General features: G+C 61.6%; 1 protein-coding gene across 1 annotated transcript in view; it reads left to right on the top strand.

Annotated features, from left to right (window-relative positions):
• Positions 1-14,011, top strand: part of BSN (bassoon presynaptic cytomatrix protein) — a 38,818-nt gene extending 24,807 nt beyond the window's left edge. The window contains exons 6-12 of the mRNA XM_024737731.1: positions 280-6,918; positions 9,148-11,224; positions 11,530-12,320; positions 12,448-12,547; positions 13,101-13,232; positions 13,490-13,544; positions 13,909-14,011. Of these exons, the coding sequence (XP_024593499.1) occupies positions 280-6,918; positions 9,148-11,224; positions 11,530-12,320; positions 12,448-12,547; positions 13,101-13,232; positions 13,490-13,530 (9,780 nt within the window). The 3' untranslated portion in view covers positions 13,531-13,544; positions 13,909-14,011. The remainder of the gene's footprint in view (positions 1-279; positions 6,919-9,147; positions 11,225-11,529; positions 12,321-12,447; positions 12,548-13,100; positions 13,233-13,489; positions 13,545-13,908) is intronic.
• Positions 14,012-15,956: the final 1,945 nt, after the last annotated feature.

Raw genomic sequence — 15,956 nt, 5'->3', positions numbered from 1 at the left:
CTAGTCCGATCCTGTGTCTGACACCTTATCGGATGCTTTGCTGGGTTCTGCTACCAGTAGATTTAGTAAAATTTCTCTTTGAGAACCTAGGGCTGCTTGGGGTTTGACATGGAACCTGCAGGTTATTCAAGACCAGAGCAATGGAGTGGGTGGTGGGCCCTGATCCCCCGGGAGGTGGAGTTACCCTTCCCCAGGGCCCTGGGTTGATGGAGAGGGCTGGACTCCCCCCACGAGCCGTCTGCCATGGGGAGTCAGTGTCTGCTTCTCACCCTGCTGCAGGAGCCGGTGGGCAAGCCTTACTCTCAGGACCTGTCTCGGAGCCCGCAGAGCCTCAGCGACACAGGCTATTCCTCCGATGGTGTCTCCAGCTCCCAGAGTGAGATCACAGGCATTGTGCAGCAGGAGGTGGAACAGCTGGACAGTGCAGGGGCGACAGGGCCATGCCCACCCAGCCCCTCTGAGCTCCACAAGGTGGGGAGCAGCATGAGGCCTTCGCTGGAGGCCCAGGGCCCGGCCCCCAGTGGTGAGCGGAGCAAACCCCGCTACAGCAGTGGTGAGGAGCAGAAGCGGCGGCCCCACTCCTTGTCCATCATGCCCGAGGCCTTCAACTCGGATGAGGAGCTGGAGGATATCCTGGAGGAAGAAGACTCTCTGGAGTGGGGGCGCCGGAGGGAGCAGCAGGACACAGCTGAGTCCTCAGATGACTTCGGCAGCCAGCTGAGGCACGACTACGTGGAGGACAGCAGTGAGGGTGGCCTGTCCCCTCTTCCGCCCCAGCCCCCATCCCGGGCAGCAGAACTGACTGATGAGGAGTTCATGAGGCGGCAGATCCTGGAGATGAGTGCCGAAGAAGACAACCTGGAGGAGGATGGCGCTGCCCCCCACAGGCACGGCCCCGTCAAACATGGCTCCCAGAAGGGCAGCCCCCGGCCCAGGCCCGAGCCCAGCCAAGAGCAGGGAGCGCTGCCCAAGAGGCGCCTGCCCCACAACGCCACCACGGGCTATGAGGAGCTGCTTTCCGAGGGAGGCCCAGAAGAGGCTGCAGACGGCACTGGGGCTCTGCAGGGCGGGCTCCGCCGCTTCAAGACCATCGAGCTCAATAGCACGGGCAGCTATGGCCATGAGCTGGACCTGGGACAAGGCCCTGACTCCAGCCTGGACCGGGAGCCTGAGCTGGAGATGGAGAGCCTGACGGGCTCGCCTGAGGACCGCTCCCGCGGGGAGCACTCCTCCACACTGCCAGCCTCCACACCCAGCTACACCTCGGGCACCTCGCCCACCTCCCTGTCCTCGCTGGAGGAGGACAGTGACAGCAGCCCCAGCCGCCGGCAGCGGCTGGAAGAAGCCAAGCAGCAGCGCAAGGCCCGGCACCGCTCACATGGGCCCCTGCTGCCCACCATCGAGGACTCCTCAGAGGAGGAGGAGCTGCGGGAAGAGGAGGAGCTGCTGCGCGAGCAGGAGAAGATGCGGGAGGTGGAGCAGCAGCGCATCCGCAGCACGGCCCGCAAGACCCGGCGTGACAAGGAGGAGCTGCGGGCCCAGCGGCGGCGTGAGCGCTCCAAGACCCCCCCCAGCAACCTGTCACCCATTGAGGATGCCTCCCCCACAGAGGAGCTGAGGCAGGCGGCCGAGATGGAGGAGCTACATCGTTCCTCCTGCTCTGAATACTCGCCCTCACCCTCCCTTGACTCGGAGGCTGAAGCCCTGGATGGGGGCCCCCCTCGGCTCTACAAGTCAGGCAGTGAGTACAACCTGCCCACCTTCATGTCCCTCTACTCTCCAACCGAGACACCCTTGGGCAGCACCACCACTCCCAGTTCCGGCCGGCCCCTCAAGAGCGCTGAGGAGGCCTATGAGGAGATGATGCGGAAGGCCGAGCTGCTCCAGCGGCAACAAGGCCAGGCAGCAGGGGGCCGTGGGCCCCATGGTGGCCCCTCTCAGCCCGTAGGCCCCTGGGGCCAGGGTTCCTTTGAATACCAGGACACCCCAGACCATGACTATGGTGGGGCTGCTCAGCCGGCCTCGGAGGGCACGCCAGCCAGCCTGGGAGCAGCCGTGTACCAGGAGATCCTTCAGACGTCACAAAGCATTGCCCGCATGCATCAGGCCTCCTCACGGGACCTGGCCTTTGCAGAGGACAAGAAGAAGGAGAAGCAGTTTCTGAATGCTGAGAGTGCGTACATGGACCCAATGAAACAAAATGGTGGCCCACTTACCCCTGGTACCAGTCCCACCCAGCTCGCCGCCCCTGTGTCCTTCTCCACCTCCACCTCCTCTGACAGCAGTGGGGGCCGAGTCATTCCCGATGTCCGTGTTACTCAGCATTTCGCAAAGGAGCCTCAGGACCCCCTCAAGCTACACAGCTCTCCTGCCTCCCCCAGCTCTGCCTCCAAGGAAGTAGGCATAACCTTTGCCCAGGGCCCTGGGACACCAGCCTCCACAGCTGCGGCTCCTTGTCCAGCTGGCCTGCCACGAGGGTACATGACTCCGACTTCCCTGGCAGGCTCTGAGCGCAGCCTTTTGCTCTCTTCCACTGGCCACAGCTATGGACAGAGCCCAACCACTGCAAACTATGGGTCTCAAACTGAGGAGCTACCCCAGGCCCCCCGTGGCCCTGCTGTCAGTGGATGGGCTGCCAGAGAGAAGCCCCTGAGTGTGAGTGATGGCGAGAGTGGCACCCCACAGACCTCCCGGGGATATTCCTACTTTGCAGGCTCCAGCCCCCCTCTCTCTCCATCTTCTCCCTCAGAGAGTCCCACATTCTCCCCTGGCAAGCTGGGCCCAAGGGCCACAGCAGAGTTCTCTACACAGACGCCAAGCCCGACCCCTGCCTTGGACATGCCACGGAGCCCTGGTGCCCCCACCCCGACACCCACGGTGGCTCAGGGCACACAGACGCCACACCGACCCAGCACGCCTCGCCTGGTACGGCAGCAGTCCCCTCAGGATGCCCCCTTTATGGTCATCACACTGGGGTCAGATGCCTCCAGCCAGACCAAGATGGTCCATGCCAGTGCCTCCACCTCCCCAGTGTGCTCACCCATTGAAACCCAGCCCACCAGCCACAGCTACAGCCAGACAACACCTCAGCTGCCCCCAGAGCCACCTGGGCCACCTGGCTTCCCGCGGGCAGCCAGTGCTGGTGCAGATGGGCCCCTGGCACTATACAGCTGGGGCGCCCTCCCTGCTGAGAACATCTCCCTGTGCCGGATCTCCTCTGTCCCTGGAACGTCTAGGGTTGAGCCCGGCCCCAGGCCCCCTGGCAGTGCCGTGGTAGACCTTCGCACAGCCGTCAAGCCCACGCCCATCATCCTCACTGACCAGGGCATGGACCTGACCTCTCTTGCTGTGGAAGCGAGGAAGTACGGCCTTGCTCTGGATCCAATCCCAGGACGGCAGTCGACCGCTGTACAGCCTTTGGTTATCAATCTCAATGCCCAGGAGCAGACCCATGCCTTCCTCAGCACTGCCACCACCGTGAGCATCACCATGGCCTCATCTGTGCTCATGGCTCAGCAGAAGCAGCCTGTGGTCTATGGAGACCCCTTCCAGAGCCGACTGGACTTTGGCCAGGGTGCGGGTAGCCCCGTGTGCCTGGCCCAGGTCAAGCAGGTAGAACAGGCAGTCCAGACAGCCCCTTACCGTGGTGGGCCCCGAGGAAGACCCAGGGAGGCCAAGTTTGCCAGGTATAACCTGCCCAACCAGGTGGCACCTCTGGCCAGAAGGGATGTTTTGATCACTCAGGTGGGCACTGCCCAGAGTGTTGGCCTCAAGTCAGGCCCAGTGCCAGAGCCTGGTTCCGAACCCCATCGGGCCACCCCCACAGAGCTGCGGTCACACGCCTTGCCAGGTGCCAGGAAGCCACATACAGTGGTGGTGCAGATGGGAGAAGGCACAGCAGGCACTGTGACCACACTGCTCCCAGAGGAGCCGGCAGGTGCCCTGGACCTCACTGGGATGAGGCCCGAGAGCCAGCTGGCGTGCTGTGATATGGTCTACAAGTTCCCCTTTGGCAGTAGCTGTACAGGTACCTTTCACCCTACCCCCAGCGCACCTGAGAAGAGTGTGGCAGATGTTGCCCCACCCAGCCAAAGCAGCGGCCCCTTCTACAGTCCCCGGGACCCTGAGCCTCCCGAGGCCCCCACCTACCGGGCACAGGTGGTCGGGGGGCCTGGGCCCCATGAGGAGCAGAGGCCCTACCCACAGGGCCTCTCTGGCAGGCTGTACTCCTCTATGTCCGACACCAATTTGGCTGAGGCTGGCCTCAACTACCACACCCACAGGATTGGTCACCTCTTCCAGGGCCCTGGACGAGACTCGGCCATGGACCTCAGCTCACTGAAGCACTCCTACAGCCTGGGCTTTGCAGATGGACGCTACCTTGGGCAGGGCTTGCAGTATGGTTCATTCACAGACCTACGTCATCCCACAGACCTTTTGACTCACCCGCTTCCCATGCGGCGCTACAGCTCAGTGTCAAACATCTACTCAGACCACAGGTATGGCCCACGGGGAGATGCAGCTGGATTCCAGGAGGCCAGCCTGGCCCAGTACAGCGCCACCACGGCCCGTGAGATCAGCCGTATGTGTGCTGCCCTCAACTCCATGGACCAGTACGGAGGGCGGCGTGGCAGCGGTGGTGGTGGCCCCGACCTCATGCAGTATCAGCCCCAGCCGGGGCTCAGTGCCCCACAAGGTCTGGCTCCCCTCAGACCTGGCCTCCTTGGGAACCCCACCTTCCCGGAGGGCCACCCGAGTCCTGGGAACCTGGCCCAGTACAGGCCTACAGCAGGCCAGGGAACAGCAATCAGACAGCTGCTGCCATCCACAGCCACTGTGCGTGCAGCCGACGGCATGATCTACTCGACTATCAACACTCCAATTGCTGCAACACTGCCCATCACCACCCAGCCTGCCTCAGTACTGCGGCCCATGGTGCGTGGTGGCATGTACAGGCCTTATGCATCCGGAGGAGTCACAGCCGTGCCACTCGCCAGCCTGACACGCATGCCCATGATTGCCCCCCGGGTGCCTCTTGGGCCCACAGGGCTGTACCGATATCCTGTACCAAGTAGATTCCCCACTGCTTCCAGCGTTCCACCTGCTGAGGGTCCTGTCTACCTGGGGAAGCCTGCTGCTGCCAAGGCCCCAGGGGCTGGGGGCCCACCAAGGCCAGAGCTGCCAGCAGGGGCTGCTCGGGAAGAGCCTCTTTCCACAGCCACCCCTGCTGCTGTCAAGGAGGCTGTAGCAGCCCCAGCCCCAGCCCCAGCGGCTGGCCAGAAGCCGCCGGTAGATGCTGCTCCTGGGGGCAGCAGTGGGGCCCTCAGCCGGCCAGGGCTCGAGAAGGAGGAAGCATCACAGGAGGAGAGGCAGCGGAAGCAGCAGGAGCAGCTGCTACAGCTGGAGCGAGAGCGGGTGGAGTTAGAAAAGCTGCGGCAGCTGCGGCTGCAGGAGGAGCTGGAGCGGGAGCGTGTGGAGCTGCAGAGGCACCGCGAGGAAGAGCAGCTGCTGGTGCAGCGGGAGTTGCAGGAGCTGCAGACTATCAAGCACCATGTGCTGCAGCAGCAGCAGGAGGAACGGCAGGCTCAGTTCGCACTGCAGCGGGAGCAGCTAGCACAGCAGCGTCTGCAGCTGGAGCAGATCCAGCAGCTGCAGCAGCAGCTGCAGCAGCAACTGGAGGAACAGAAGCAGCGGCAGAAGGCTCCCTTCCCTGTGGCCTGTGAGGCACCTGGTCGAGGGCCTCCCCCAGCTGCCACAGAGCTGGCTCAGAATGGCCAGTACTGGCCACCCCTGACCCACGCAGCCTTCATTGCCGTGCCTGGGCCTGAGGGGCCTGGGCAGCCTCGTGAGCCCGTGCTGCACCGGGGTCTCCCCAGCTCCGCCTCGGACATGTCACTGCAGACTGAGGAGCAGTGGGAGGCAGGCCGCAGTGGCATCAAGAAACGGCACTCCATGCCACGCCTGCGGGACGTGTGCGAGCCAGAGTCAGGGCCTGAGCCCTGTGTGGTCAGGAGGATTGCAGACAGCAGCGTGCAGACGGATGATGAGGATGGAGAGGGCCGCTATCTCCTGACCCGGCGGCGCCGGGCACGGCGGAGTGCTGACTGCAGCGTGCAGACGGACGACGAGGACAGTGCCGAGTGGGAGCAGCCAGTGCGCCGCCGCAGGTCCCGTCTTTCTCGCCACTCAGACTCTGGCTCTGACAGCAAGCACGATGCTACTGCCTCATCATCCACTGCCGCCCCCGCCATGAGGGCCATGAGCAGCGTGGGCATCCAGACCATCAGCGACTGCTCCGTGCAGACAGAGCCTGACCAGCTGCCCAGAGTCTCTCCAGCCATCCACATCACAGCTGCCACCGACCCCAAGGTGGAGATCGTCAGGTACATATCGGCGCCAGAGAAGACTGGGCGTGGGGAGAGCCTGGCCTGCCAGACGGAGCCGGATGGGCAGGCCCAGGGTGTGGCCGGGCCGCAGCTTGTAGGGCCAACTGCCATCAGCCCCTACCTGCCTGGCATCCAGATCGTCACCCCAGGGCCCCTGGGCAGATTCGAAAAAAAGAAGCCGGATCCCTTGGAGATTGGATACCAGGCCCACCTGCCCCCGGAGTCTCTCTCACAGCTTGTGAGCCGCCAGCCTCCCAAGTCCCCCCAGGTCCTCTACTCACCAGTCTCACCCCTGTCCCCACACCGGCTCCTGGACACCTCCTTTGCTTCCAGTGAGAGGCTGAACAAGGCTCACGTGAGTCCCCAGAAGCACTTCACGGCTGACAGCGCTCTCCGCCAGCAGACGCTGCCGCGCCCCATGAAGACCCTGCAGCGGTCCCTGTCTGACCCTAAGCCCCTCAGCCCCACCGCCGAGGAGTCTGCCAAAGAGAGGTTCTCCCTCTACCAGCACCAGGGGGGACTGGGTAGCCAGGTATGGGCACAGGGGCTGGTCCAGGGTGGGACAGGGGTCTCTGCCTAGCCTGGGGGGCCCCACAGGGAGGGGCGTCTCCTGGGGTGGGGGTGGAGTCACCTCCAGCTCCAGAGGCCCAGAGCTAGGAGTCGAGGAACGGATGCACATCTCGATGCACATCCGGTGGAGCCCGCAGCCCAGCAAGGACATCCTGGGCAAAACACACACACTTGGGCCACCACAGCCATCTAGACCCTGCTAGAAACTTCAGCCTCACCCTAGCACTGCCTCTTCACAGCCCGTATCTAGTCCAGTCCCTGCCACCTCCCCCGTCAGGCCTCCTCAGCTCTCCCCTCCAGCCTGGGCCCCTCCTACTCCAAATCTCTTCTTTGGATGTTTCCTGAGAAAACCATAGCACCGACCTGGCTGGGCTGCTCCCCACTCCCCAGACCCGGTCTGGCTCCCTTGCCCCACAGGAAGCCAAAGCCCTTTGGACTACCATTCAAGGCCCATTCCAGTGGGCTGCAGCGTGCTCTCTGCCTCATCTTGTCCCATGCCCCTATCTGGCCCTCAGCAAATCTGTTTACACACCTGTCTGCTGCCCTAGATAGGGGCTCCTGGAGTCTAAACTTACCCTCATCTGTGGCTTTAGTTGCCAATGATGTCCCAGGACTGTTAGGAAGATGGAGGTTGCAAGGGACTGACACCAAGGACTTTGAGTACCAGGCCAAGAGGGGGTTGGGATTTTCTCAAAGGCCCTTGGAGCTCCTGGATGTTTCAGGCAGGTGAGACAGGACAAGATGGGTATCTTAGAAAGTTTCCTAGGCAGAATATGGGCAGATGGACTGAAGGAAGTGACTGCACGGTGGCCCTGGGGAGACCGCCTAGGAGCCAGAGGCACTGGGAGGTATATTTACCCGTTTTCTGAGTGTGATGCAGAGAGGAGAGAGGTGAGGCGTCGGGGTGGGGTTGTGGAGGTGAGTCTGGGTTGTGGAGAGCCCTGGGGTATGCAGGCCAGAGGGGTGGGGGTGGGATCAGGAGTCTGGGCTGGCAGGGAAGGCACGTCAGAGAGGCAGGTGGTCTTGGCTCCGTGCTAGGGTCGGCACAGAGGTCCTATGGGCTGGCTGTGGGGGGGCCACGCCACGATGGGCACTCATGGTGTGAGACCAAATGACAAACGACAGACAACAGAGTGAGGAGTTCAAGGAGGGAAATTTATTCCATTCCATCAAAGGCCACCCTTCGTCCTGAGGTTTGGGGACACATTATCATTTCCTTTATGACATATGGTGAAAGTAGGTGGGAGGCTTTTATGTAGTTTCTTGGCAAGGTAAAAGGTAAGAAGCCTGATGTCAGTCCCCAGTGTGTTTAGGGGATTTGGGTGGCCCATAAAACCCAGAGGCCTGGGAGCTAGAGACAATGGGAGGACCCAGGACAAAGCTTCTGGCAATGTGGACCTTGAGGCAATGTGGAGCCTCGGGCAGGTGAGGAGGACCCCATGGAGAACATGTTAGGAAGCCCTGACTGGGAAGCCAGGTAGCCAGAGATAGGGCTGGAGAGGCCCTAGAGGAGTCTGGCAGCCTCAGAGAGCGGTGGGCTGACAGGGATGTGGAGGGAGCTGGGGCCAGACCGAGGGCATAGTTTGACAGAGGGTGGTACAGGGCCACGGGAGGAGGAGAGCGGACAGGTGGCTGAATTGCATTTCACTTTAGAGAGGAGAAGGGCAGGAGGCAGAAAAGACTCAGAGCCTGCAGCACCTGACATCCAGTCAGCATGCGCCCCCTGTCATGATCCTCTAGGGAACCTGGTGGGCCCAGGACCCACTCCACTCCTGTCCATGGCCCTCCACTGCCCTTGGCTCCTGCCAACTGCTAGGACCCAAACCCAGAGCCAGACCTGTACTCTCCTCACCTCAGTACCCTCAGTGGGAGGCGGAGGGTGGCAAGCCTGTTGGAGATGTGCTGTGTGCCAGGCCAGTATTAGACATCAGCACAGAGGGGCATCTGCTGCTTCCTCCCGTCCCACTGCCCCGAGGTCTGGGAAGGAGAAGGCCTGTAAGATGATCACAGGCCCTCCCTCCAAGGCCAGTGGGTGGGCAGGGCAGGCCTCAAGGCTGCCTGGTGAATCAGGGCACTGACAGCATGGAGCCCAGCCCCTACCCCAGCCCAGGCCAGGGCTCTTCTACCTTGTGCCCTGCCAGGCCACCCACACCTTGGGTCTCAGTGCTGCCCGCCCTTCCCTCTGTCTCAGGTGTCGGCGCTGCCACCCAACGGCCTGGTCCGCAAGGTGAAGCGGACACTGCCTAGCCCCCCTCCAGAGGAGGCTCACCTGCCCCTGGCTGGCCAGGCTCCCCCACAACTGTATGCGGCCAGCCTGCTGCAGCGTGGGCTGGTGGGGCCCACTGCTGTCCCTGCCACCAAGGCCAGCCTGCTCCGGGAGCTGGACCGGGACCTGCGGCTGGTGGAGCACGAGTCCACCAAGCTGCGCAAGAAGCAGGCAGAGCTGGATGAGGAGGAGAAAGAGATCGACGCCAAGCTCAAGTACCTGGAGCTGGGCATCACCCAGCGCAAAGAGTCTTTGGCCAGAGACCGGGGTGGCCGTGACTACCCGCCCTTGCGTGGTCTCAGTGAGCATCGCGACTACCTGTCAGACAGTGAGCTCAACCAGCTGCGGCTCCAGGGCTGTGCCACTCCGGCTGGCCAGTATGCAGACTTCCCTGTCACTGCTGCTGCTCCTGCCACTCCCTCCGGCCCCACTGCTTTCCAGCAACCCCGGTTCCCACCTCCGGCGCCACAGTACGCTGCAGGCAGCGGTGGGCCGACACAGAATGGATTCCCAGCCCACCAGGCACCCACCTACCCTGGCCCCAGCACGTACCCAGCACCTGCCTTTCCTCCCGGCACCAGTTACCCTGCTGAGCCTGGCCTGCCAAGCCAGCAGGCTTTCCGTCCCACAGGCCATTATACAGCCCAAACACCCATGCCAACCACACAGAGCACCCTTTACCCAGTCCCGACTGACGGCCGTACCCCCCACCAGAAGCCACGCCAGACATCACTAGCCGACTTGGAGCAGAAGGTGCCCACCAACTATGAGGTGATCGCCAGCCCTGTCGTGACCATGTCTGCAGCCTCGTCTGAAACCAGCTATAGTGGCCCAGCAGTAAGCAGCAGCTATGAACAAGGAAAGGCCCCTGAGCTGCCGCGGGCCAGTGACCGTAGTGGTGTGAGCCTGAGCCCAGCCCCCACCTACCCCTCTGACTCACACTACACCAGCCTGGAGCAGAATGTCCCTCGGAACTATGTGATGATTGATGACATCAGTGAACTGACCAAGGACAGTGCTTCCACTGCCCCTGACAGCCAGAAGCTGGAGCCCCTGGGGCCGAGCAGCAGTGGGCGTCCAGGGAAAGAGCCAGGAGAACCAGGTGTCCTTGAGGGGCCCACACTGCCCTGCTGCTATACCAGAGGGGAGGAAGAATCCGAGGAGGACTCCTACGACCCCCGTGGGAGGAGCGGCCATCACAGGAGCGTGGAGAGCAATGGCCGACTAGCTAGCACCCACTATTACAGTGACAGTGACTACAGACACGGGGCTCGAGCAGAGAAGTATAGCCCAGGCCCCGTGGGGCCCAAGCATCCCTCCAAGAGCCTGGCCCCGGCTGCCGTCTCCTCAAAGCGCAGCAAGCACCGGAAGCAGGGCATGGAGCAAAAGATCTCCAAGTTCTCACCTATCGAAGAGGCCAAGGATGTAGAGTCAGACCTGGCCTCCTACTCCTCCTCTGCAGTCAGCAGCAGCCTGGCCTCTCGGGGCAGGAAGTTCCAGGACGAAATCACCTATGGGCTCAAGAAGAATGTGTATGAGCAGCAGAGGTACTATGGGGTGTCCAGCCGGGACCCAGTGGAAGAGGATGACCGCGTGTACAGTGGGAGCAGCCGGTCCCGGGTGGCATCTGCATACAGCGGGGAGAAGCTTTCCAGCCATGACGTCAGTGGCCGGGCCAAGGGATACGAGCGGGAACGGGAGGCTGTGGAGCGACTTCAAAAAGCAGGCCCCAAGCCCTCATCTCTGAGCATGGCCCATGGCCGGCCCCGGCCCCCCATGCGGAGCCAGGCCTCTGAAGAGGAGAGCCCCGTCAGTCCTTTGGGGCGGCCTCACCCTGCTGGGGGCACCCTCCCCCCGGGGGACACCTGCCCACAGTTCTGCTCCAGCCACTCCATGCCTGACGTCCAGGAGCATGTCAAGGATGGACCGCGGGCCCACGCGCATAAGTGTGAGGAGGGCTACATCCTGGATGATTCCCACTGCGTAGTTTCCGACAGCGAAGGTAATGGCAGCTGGGGGTGATTTCTGCAGATGCTCAGCACCTGGGGGGCCTGCCCGTCCGTGGGGCCCTGAGCCCTGAGATGTCTCAGTGGGGCTGGCCTGGCGCCTCACCCAGTGGGCCCTGCTGCAGGCTGCCCTTCCTGCCTGCTGCACCCGTGCCCTGGCCCGGTTGTGGGAGGGGGCTGGGGCCTGGCATTACGCTTGTGGCTGTGGCGCCCACCCTCTGTTTTCCTTGCATGGCTTCAGCTGGGCCTCCCACTGCGGCCAGCCCGGGGGTTGATGGTGTTCTGTTTTTGGTCCCTGAAGCGTATCACCTGGGCCAGGAGGAGACAGACTGGTTTGATAAGCCCCGGGATGCCCGCTCTGACCGGTTCAGGCACCACGGGGGCCACGCAGTCTCCTCCTCCTCCCAGAAGCGAGGCCCTGCCAGGCACGGCTACCACGACTACGATGAGCCCCCCGAGGAGGGCCTGTGGCCACACGATGAGGGTGGCCCAGGCCGCCATGCCTCAGCCAAGGAACACCGACACCATGGTGACCACGGGCGGCACTCAGGCCGCCACACTGGCGAGGAGCCGGGACGGCGTGCTGCCAAACCACACGTTCGAGACCTGAGTCGCCATGAGGCCCGGCCTCACCCTCAGCCCAGCCCTGCCCCGACCGTGCAGAAGAAGGGTCAGCCTGGGTACCCCAGCTCCGGTGAATATTCACAGCCATCCCGTGTTCCATCAGCGTACCATCATGCCTCTGAGAGCAAGAAGGGCTCCCGGCAGGCCCACTCAGGGCCCGCTGCACTGCAGCCAAAGCCAGAACCCCAGCTGCAGCCGCAAGGTCGGCAGGCAGCTCCAGGTCCACAGCAGTCACAGCCTCCTCCATCCAGGCAGACGCCCTCAGCAACAGCATCGCGCCAGCCGCAGACACAGCAGCAGCAGCAGCAGGGTCTCGGGCTACAGCCTCTGCAGCAGGCCCCTTCGCAGGCCCGCCTGCTTGAGCAGGGCCAGCCAGCTGCTCGGGGTCCGGCCCCCGCTGCCAGCCAGCTATCAGGGAAGCCTCAGCCAGGGCCCTCGACAGCCACAGGCCCCCAGCCATCAGGACCAGTAAGTAAGGCTCCAGTACGTGGATCCTCCCCAGGGTGGATGCTGGGACTGCAGCTTGGACAGCCCCTTGGTTCCAGGCTGGGCAGAGTTGACGCGTGGTAGCTCAGCTATGGGTTCTGTGTTGCAGCCGCGGGCAGAGCAGGCGAACGGCTCTAAAGGGACTGCCAAAGCACCCCAGCAGGGGAGACTTCCTCAGGCCCAGCCACCACCAGGACCTGGACCTGCAGGTGAGCCTGCCTTTGGACGCCCTTGGCTATGACCAAGAGTACCTGGGCTGCCCTCTCCCTGTGCTGACTGGCACCCTGAGCTCCCCTGCACTGCATGCCTTCACTGCTCTCTGAGAAGGTGCCCAGTGCACTGCAGGCCTCCCCAGCAGGAACGAGCCTGGGGTTAGAATGAGCCAATGGGATCACCAGCACTGGGGCCTTAGGGCCCAGGCAGCTCTGGGCAGGGAGCCTCGAAGGTGCTGGTGATCACAGGGCCAGGACCATGGATTCCTACTGTCTCCTTCCTTCCCCTTCCCTTCTCTCCTCTGCCTTCTCATCTTCCTCTGCCTATTCCTCCCTTTCTCCCTCTTTATCTTCCTCAGTCTCCTTTTTGCTGCTTCCTCCCACCCCTTTTCTTCCCACGCTTACCTTCCTCTCTTTATTTCTCTATCCTCCTCCTCACCCTCCACCTCACAGGGTACCCGTGGTCAGATTCCCTCTTAGCTGCTCTCCCACTCAGACGCTGAAGAGCCAGGCCAAGCACAGCTTATGATGGTGGTTTCTTTACCCCTAGGCATGAAGGCTGGAGCCAAGCCTGGAGGGACCCCAGGGGCTCCTGCCGGCCAGCCAGGTGCCGACGGGGAGAGTGTGCTCTCCAAGATCCTCCCTGGTGGGGCAGCAGAGCAGGCCGGCAAGCTGACGGAAGGTACGCACTGCCTACAGCCAGGTCCAGGGTGGACGGCTGCTCCAGGGCCCTACTCTGGCAGAGGTTGGGTCTGGGGACTGGTTCCGGGCTCAGTCACCCAGGCACAGGCCAGCCCGAGGGCCCACCTGCTGCGGCCTAGTGGTTCTCTGGGTAGTCCCTGCCCCTTAGGCTGAGCTTGGCTTCACTGTGCCAAACGGTCTTGACTAGGAGGGAGCCTAGCCCGACTTCCTGACACCTCACTCCTTTTTCTGTCACAGCTGTGTCTGCTTTTGGCAAAAAATTCTCCTCCTTCTGGTGACCATGCCCTGCAGGGTGAGTATGAGCTGCCTGTACCCACCCTCTCCTGGTGCTTGAGTCAGGGCTCTTAAGTCCTGCGGGGTCTTCTGGGAGGAATGTGGTCTTCAGTAGTGGGTGATGTGGCCAGAGCTGCAGTGTCCTTCCCCTATGAGAGTGGGAGGAGGAAGAGGAAGAGGGACCCTGTGCACAGAGGTCCCAACATGTGGCCAACACAGTAGAGGTCCCCAGCAAAGGGAAGCCAAGGCCAACATCCCTTTGTCCTTTTCTACCACCCCTTAGCCCCCAACAGGGTTCCTAAAGCTATGAGTTGACATTAGGTTGTAGGTGGGTCCCCCTGGGATACAGCTCCTCCCAGCCCTCCTCTGTAAATGCTCCACAGGCTCTTGAAGAAATGAAGGGAGATGATATCATTGCTGTGGAAAAATCTCTGGAGTCAGAGGCCTGGGCGCAGCTCTGGACTCTGCGTATAACAGTGAGTATCGGGACTAGGGTTGGGTGAGGCAGAGGAGGGAGTGAAGGGCCAAGGCCTAGCTGACCAGACTGACCCAGTTCCTGTAAGTGTGAGCCAGGAGGGACCTGGTGGGCTTCCTTCAGCTAGGATGGGCCCAGCTGCTACCTGGGAGGCAGAGACAACTGAGCTGGCTGAGGTGACTCAGGTAAGTAACCTTGAGAAAAGGGGCCCGGCAGAGCAAACCGTGCCCCACAACTTGGGGTCTGTACACTAGGCACTGATTCCAAAGCCCCGTCCTTGAGGCCTAGTGCTGGGACCTTTGCTCTAGACATTCAGATGAGGCTGGAGTCCTCAAACCCTGCAGAGCTTAGCACTCCTTGGTGTGATGTCAAGATACAATTGGCTTCACAGGCTGAGTTCAAGACCTGCAAGGTGGAAAAGCAGAATGAGTGGAGAGGCAGACAGGAAAGGGATGGAGCGGAAAGGGAGGTCATCCAGACAGGAGTCTCAGCTCCAGACCAGGTCAGCCCAGGGAGAGAGTGGAAGGGCCTTGGGATGGGAGCCCTGGCTCTCTCTGGGCTGCAATGGCCAAAGCAGGATCTGAAGCCTCTGCCTAGAGCCTCCTCTGGACCTGGCCTTGCCTCTGGGCGGGAAGGAGGAAGCGGTACATCATGCAGGATGGCAGGGAGGGTAGGCTGGCTGTTGGTGCTGCTCTGCGCACAGCCAGGGACCACCTCCTCTCATTCCATAGCCTTGGGACCCTCTTCCTACCGCGCCTTTGCGAATTCTACTGTTAAAGAGTATGGAGGTGTGGGTGCTTCTCATAGTGAGCAGGTGTGTGTTTGGCAGGGCCAGGCACTCAACAAGCAAATCACGAGGGAGCGCTGGGGCCAGCAAGGGCCTTTGCCCAGGCCTGGCCTCCTTGTGGGAGGGAGCTGGGTGTAGTGCCAAAAGGGCCACCTATCTCTGGAGGACTAGCAGGGAAACTGGAAAGGTCCAGTTTCCCATCCATTTATTCATTTATTCAATAAATGTTTGTCAGGCCCTAGGTAGGTGCTGGGCCCTGTTCTGAGTTCTGGGGATCCAGCAGGGAACAAGACCAAGTCCCTGCCCTCTAAAGCTGACAGCCCGTTAAGAGGGGCAGAGAATAAATAAGTTTTTAAAAAATGAGATTAAAAGATAATTTCTGAAGGTTATAAGTGTTCTGAAGCCAGGGACGCAGGGTTATGGCACGGAGGGGGCCACTCTAGAGAAAGTGGTCAGTGATAGGTAAGGCTCAAGGGAGGAGAAGAGGCTGCTGTGGGATGTGCCCAGTGAGGGAACAGCACCCGCAGAGGCTCTGATGAGACAGATAGGCCTCAGGGACAGACAAAAAGCCAGCACAGCTAGATCCACAGTGGAGGGGAGAGATGGTCCGGGTGACGTCAGAGGGGGCAGGAGCCAGCTGGGGTGGGCTTTGTAGGCAAAAGTAAAGAGCCCGGAATTTATTCTAATTAGAGTAGCCACAGTGCAGCACCTCAGTGTTCTTCCTGCCTTCACCCCACGACAGTGGGCTCCCTGGCACTTTCCCACCCAGCTGGATGTTTCCACTGAGTTGCCCTGAAACAGATATGAAATCAGAAGTTGTGCTGAAGGGAGGGGAAAGAGGGGCAGCCCATGGACCAGGTCTATGGCAGGACCCACCTTGGGTGTAGGGCACTGTTACCAGAGCACTGTTACCAGGGAGGGAAAGGAACCACTTGCGTCGTTCCTTTTGTTCTGTGTCCTGTCACACGATGTGCGTGGGCTACTGAGACCACTAACTTTGTAATTAAAAGAATCACCCTCAAGTTCTGGCATTTGGCTGATTGGGCCAAGCGGTCAGTGCTTCTGTGAGTGTCTATCTCCTGGTGTCTTTTGTGGAAATTTCAGAAGTGGGCTGGGAGAGGCTTGTTGTTTTAAACAAAATCCCATCTCCCTCACTCTTAAGAAACAAA

The sequence above is a fragment of the Neophocaena asiaeorientalis genome, unplaced genomic scaffold, assembly GCF_003031525.2.
Source record: "Neophocaena asiaeorientalis asiaeorientalis breed wild unplaced genomic scaffold, Neophocaena_asiaeorientalis_V1.1 scaffold680, whole genome shotgun sequence".
Classification (NCBI taxonomy): Eukaryota; Metazoa; Chordata; class Mammalia; order Artiodactyla; family Phocoenidae; genus Neophocaena; species Neophocaena asiaeorientalis.
The sequence above is the reverse complement of the archived record's forward strand: the minus strand, read 5'-3'. Positions and strand labels throughout refer to the sequence as shown.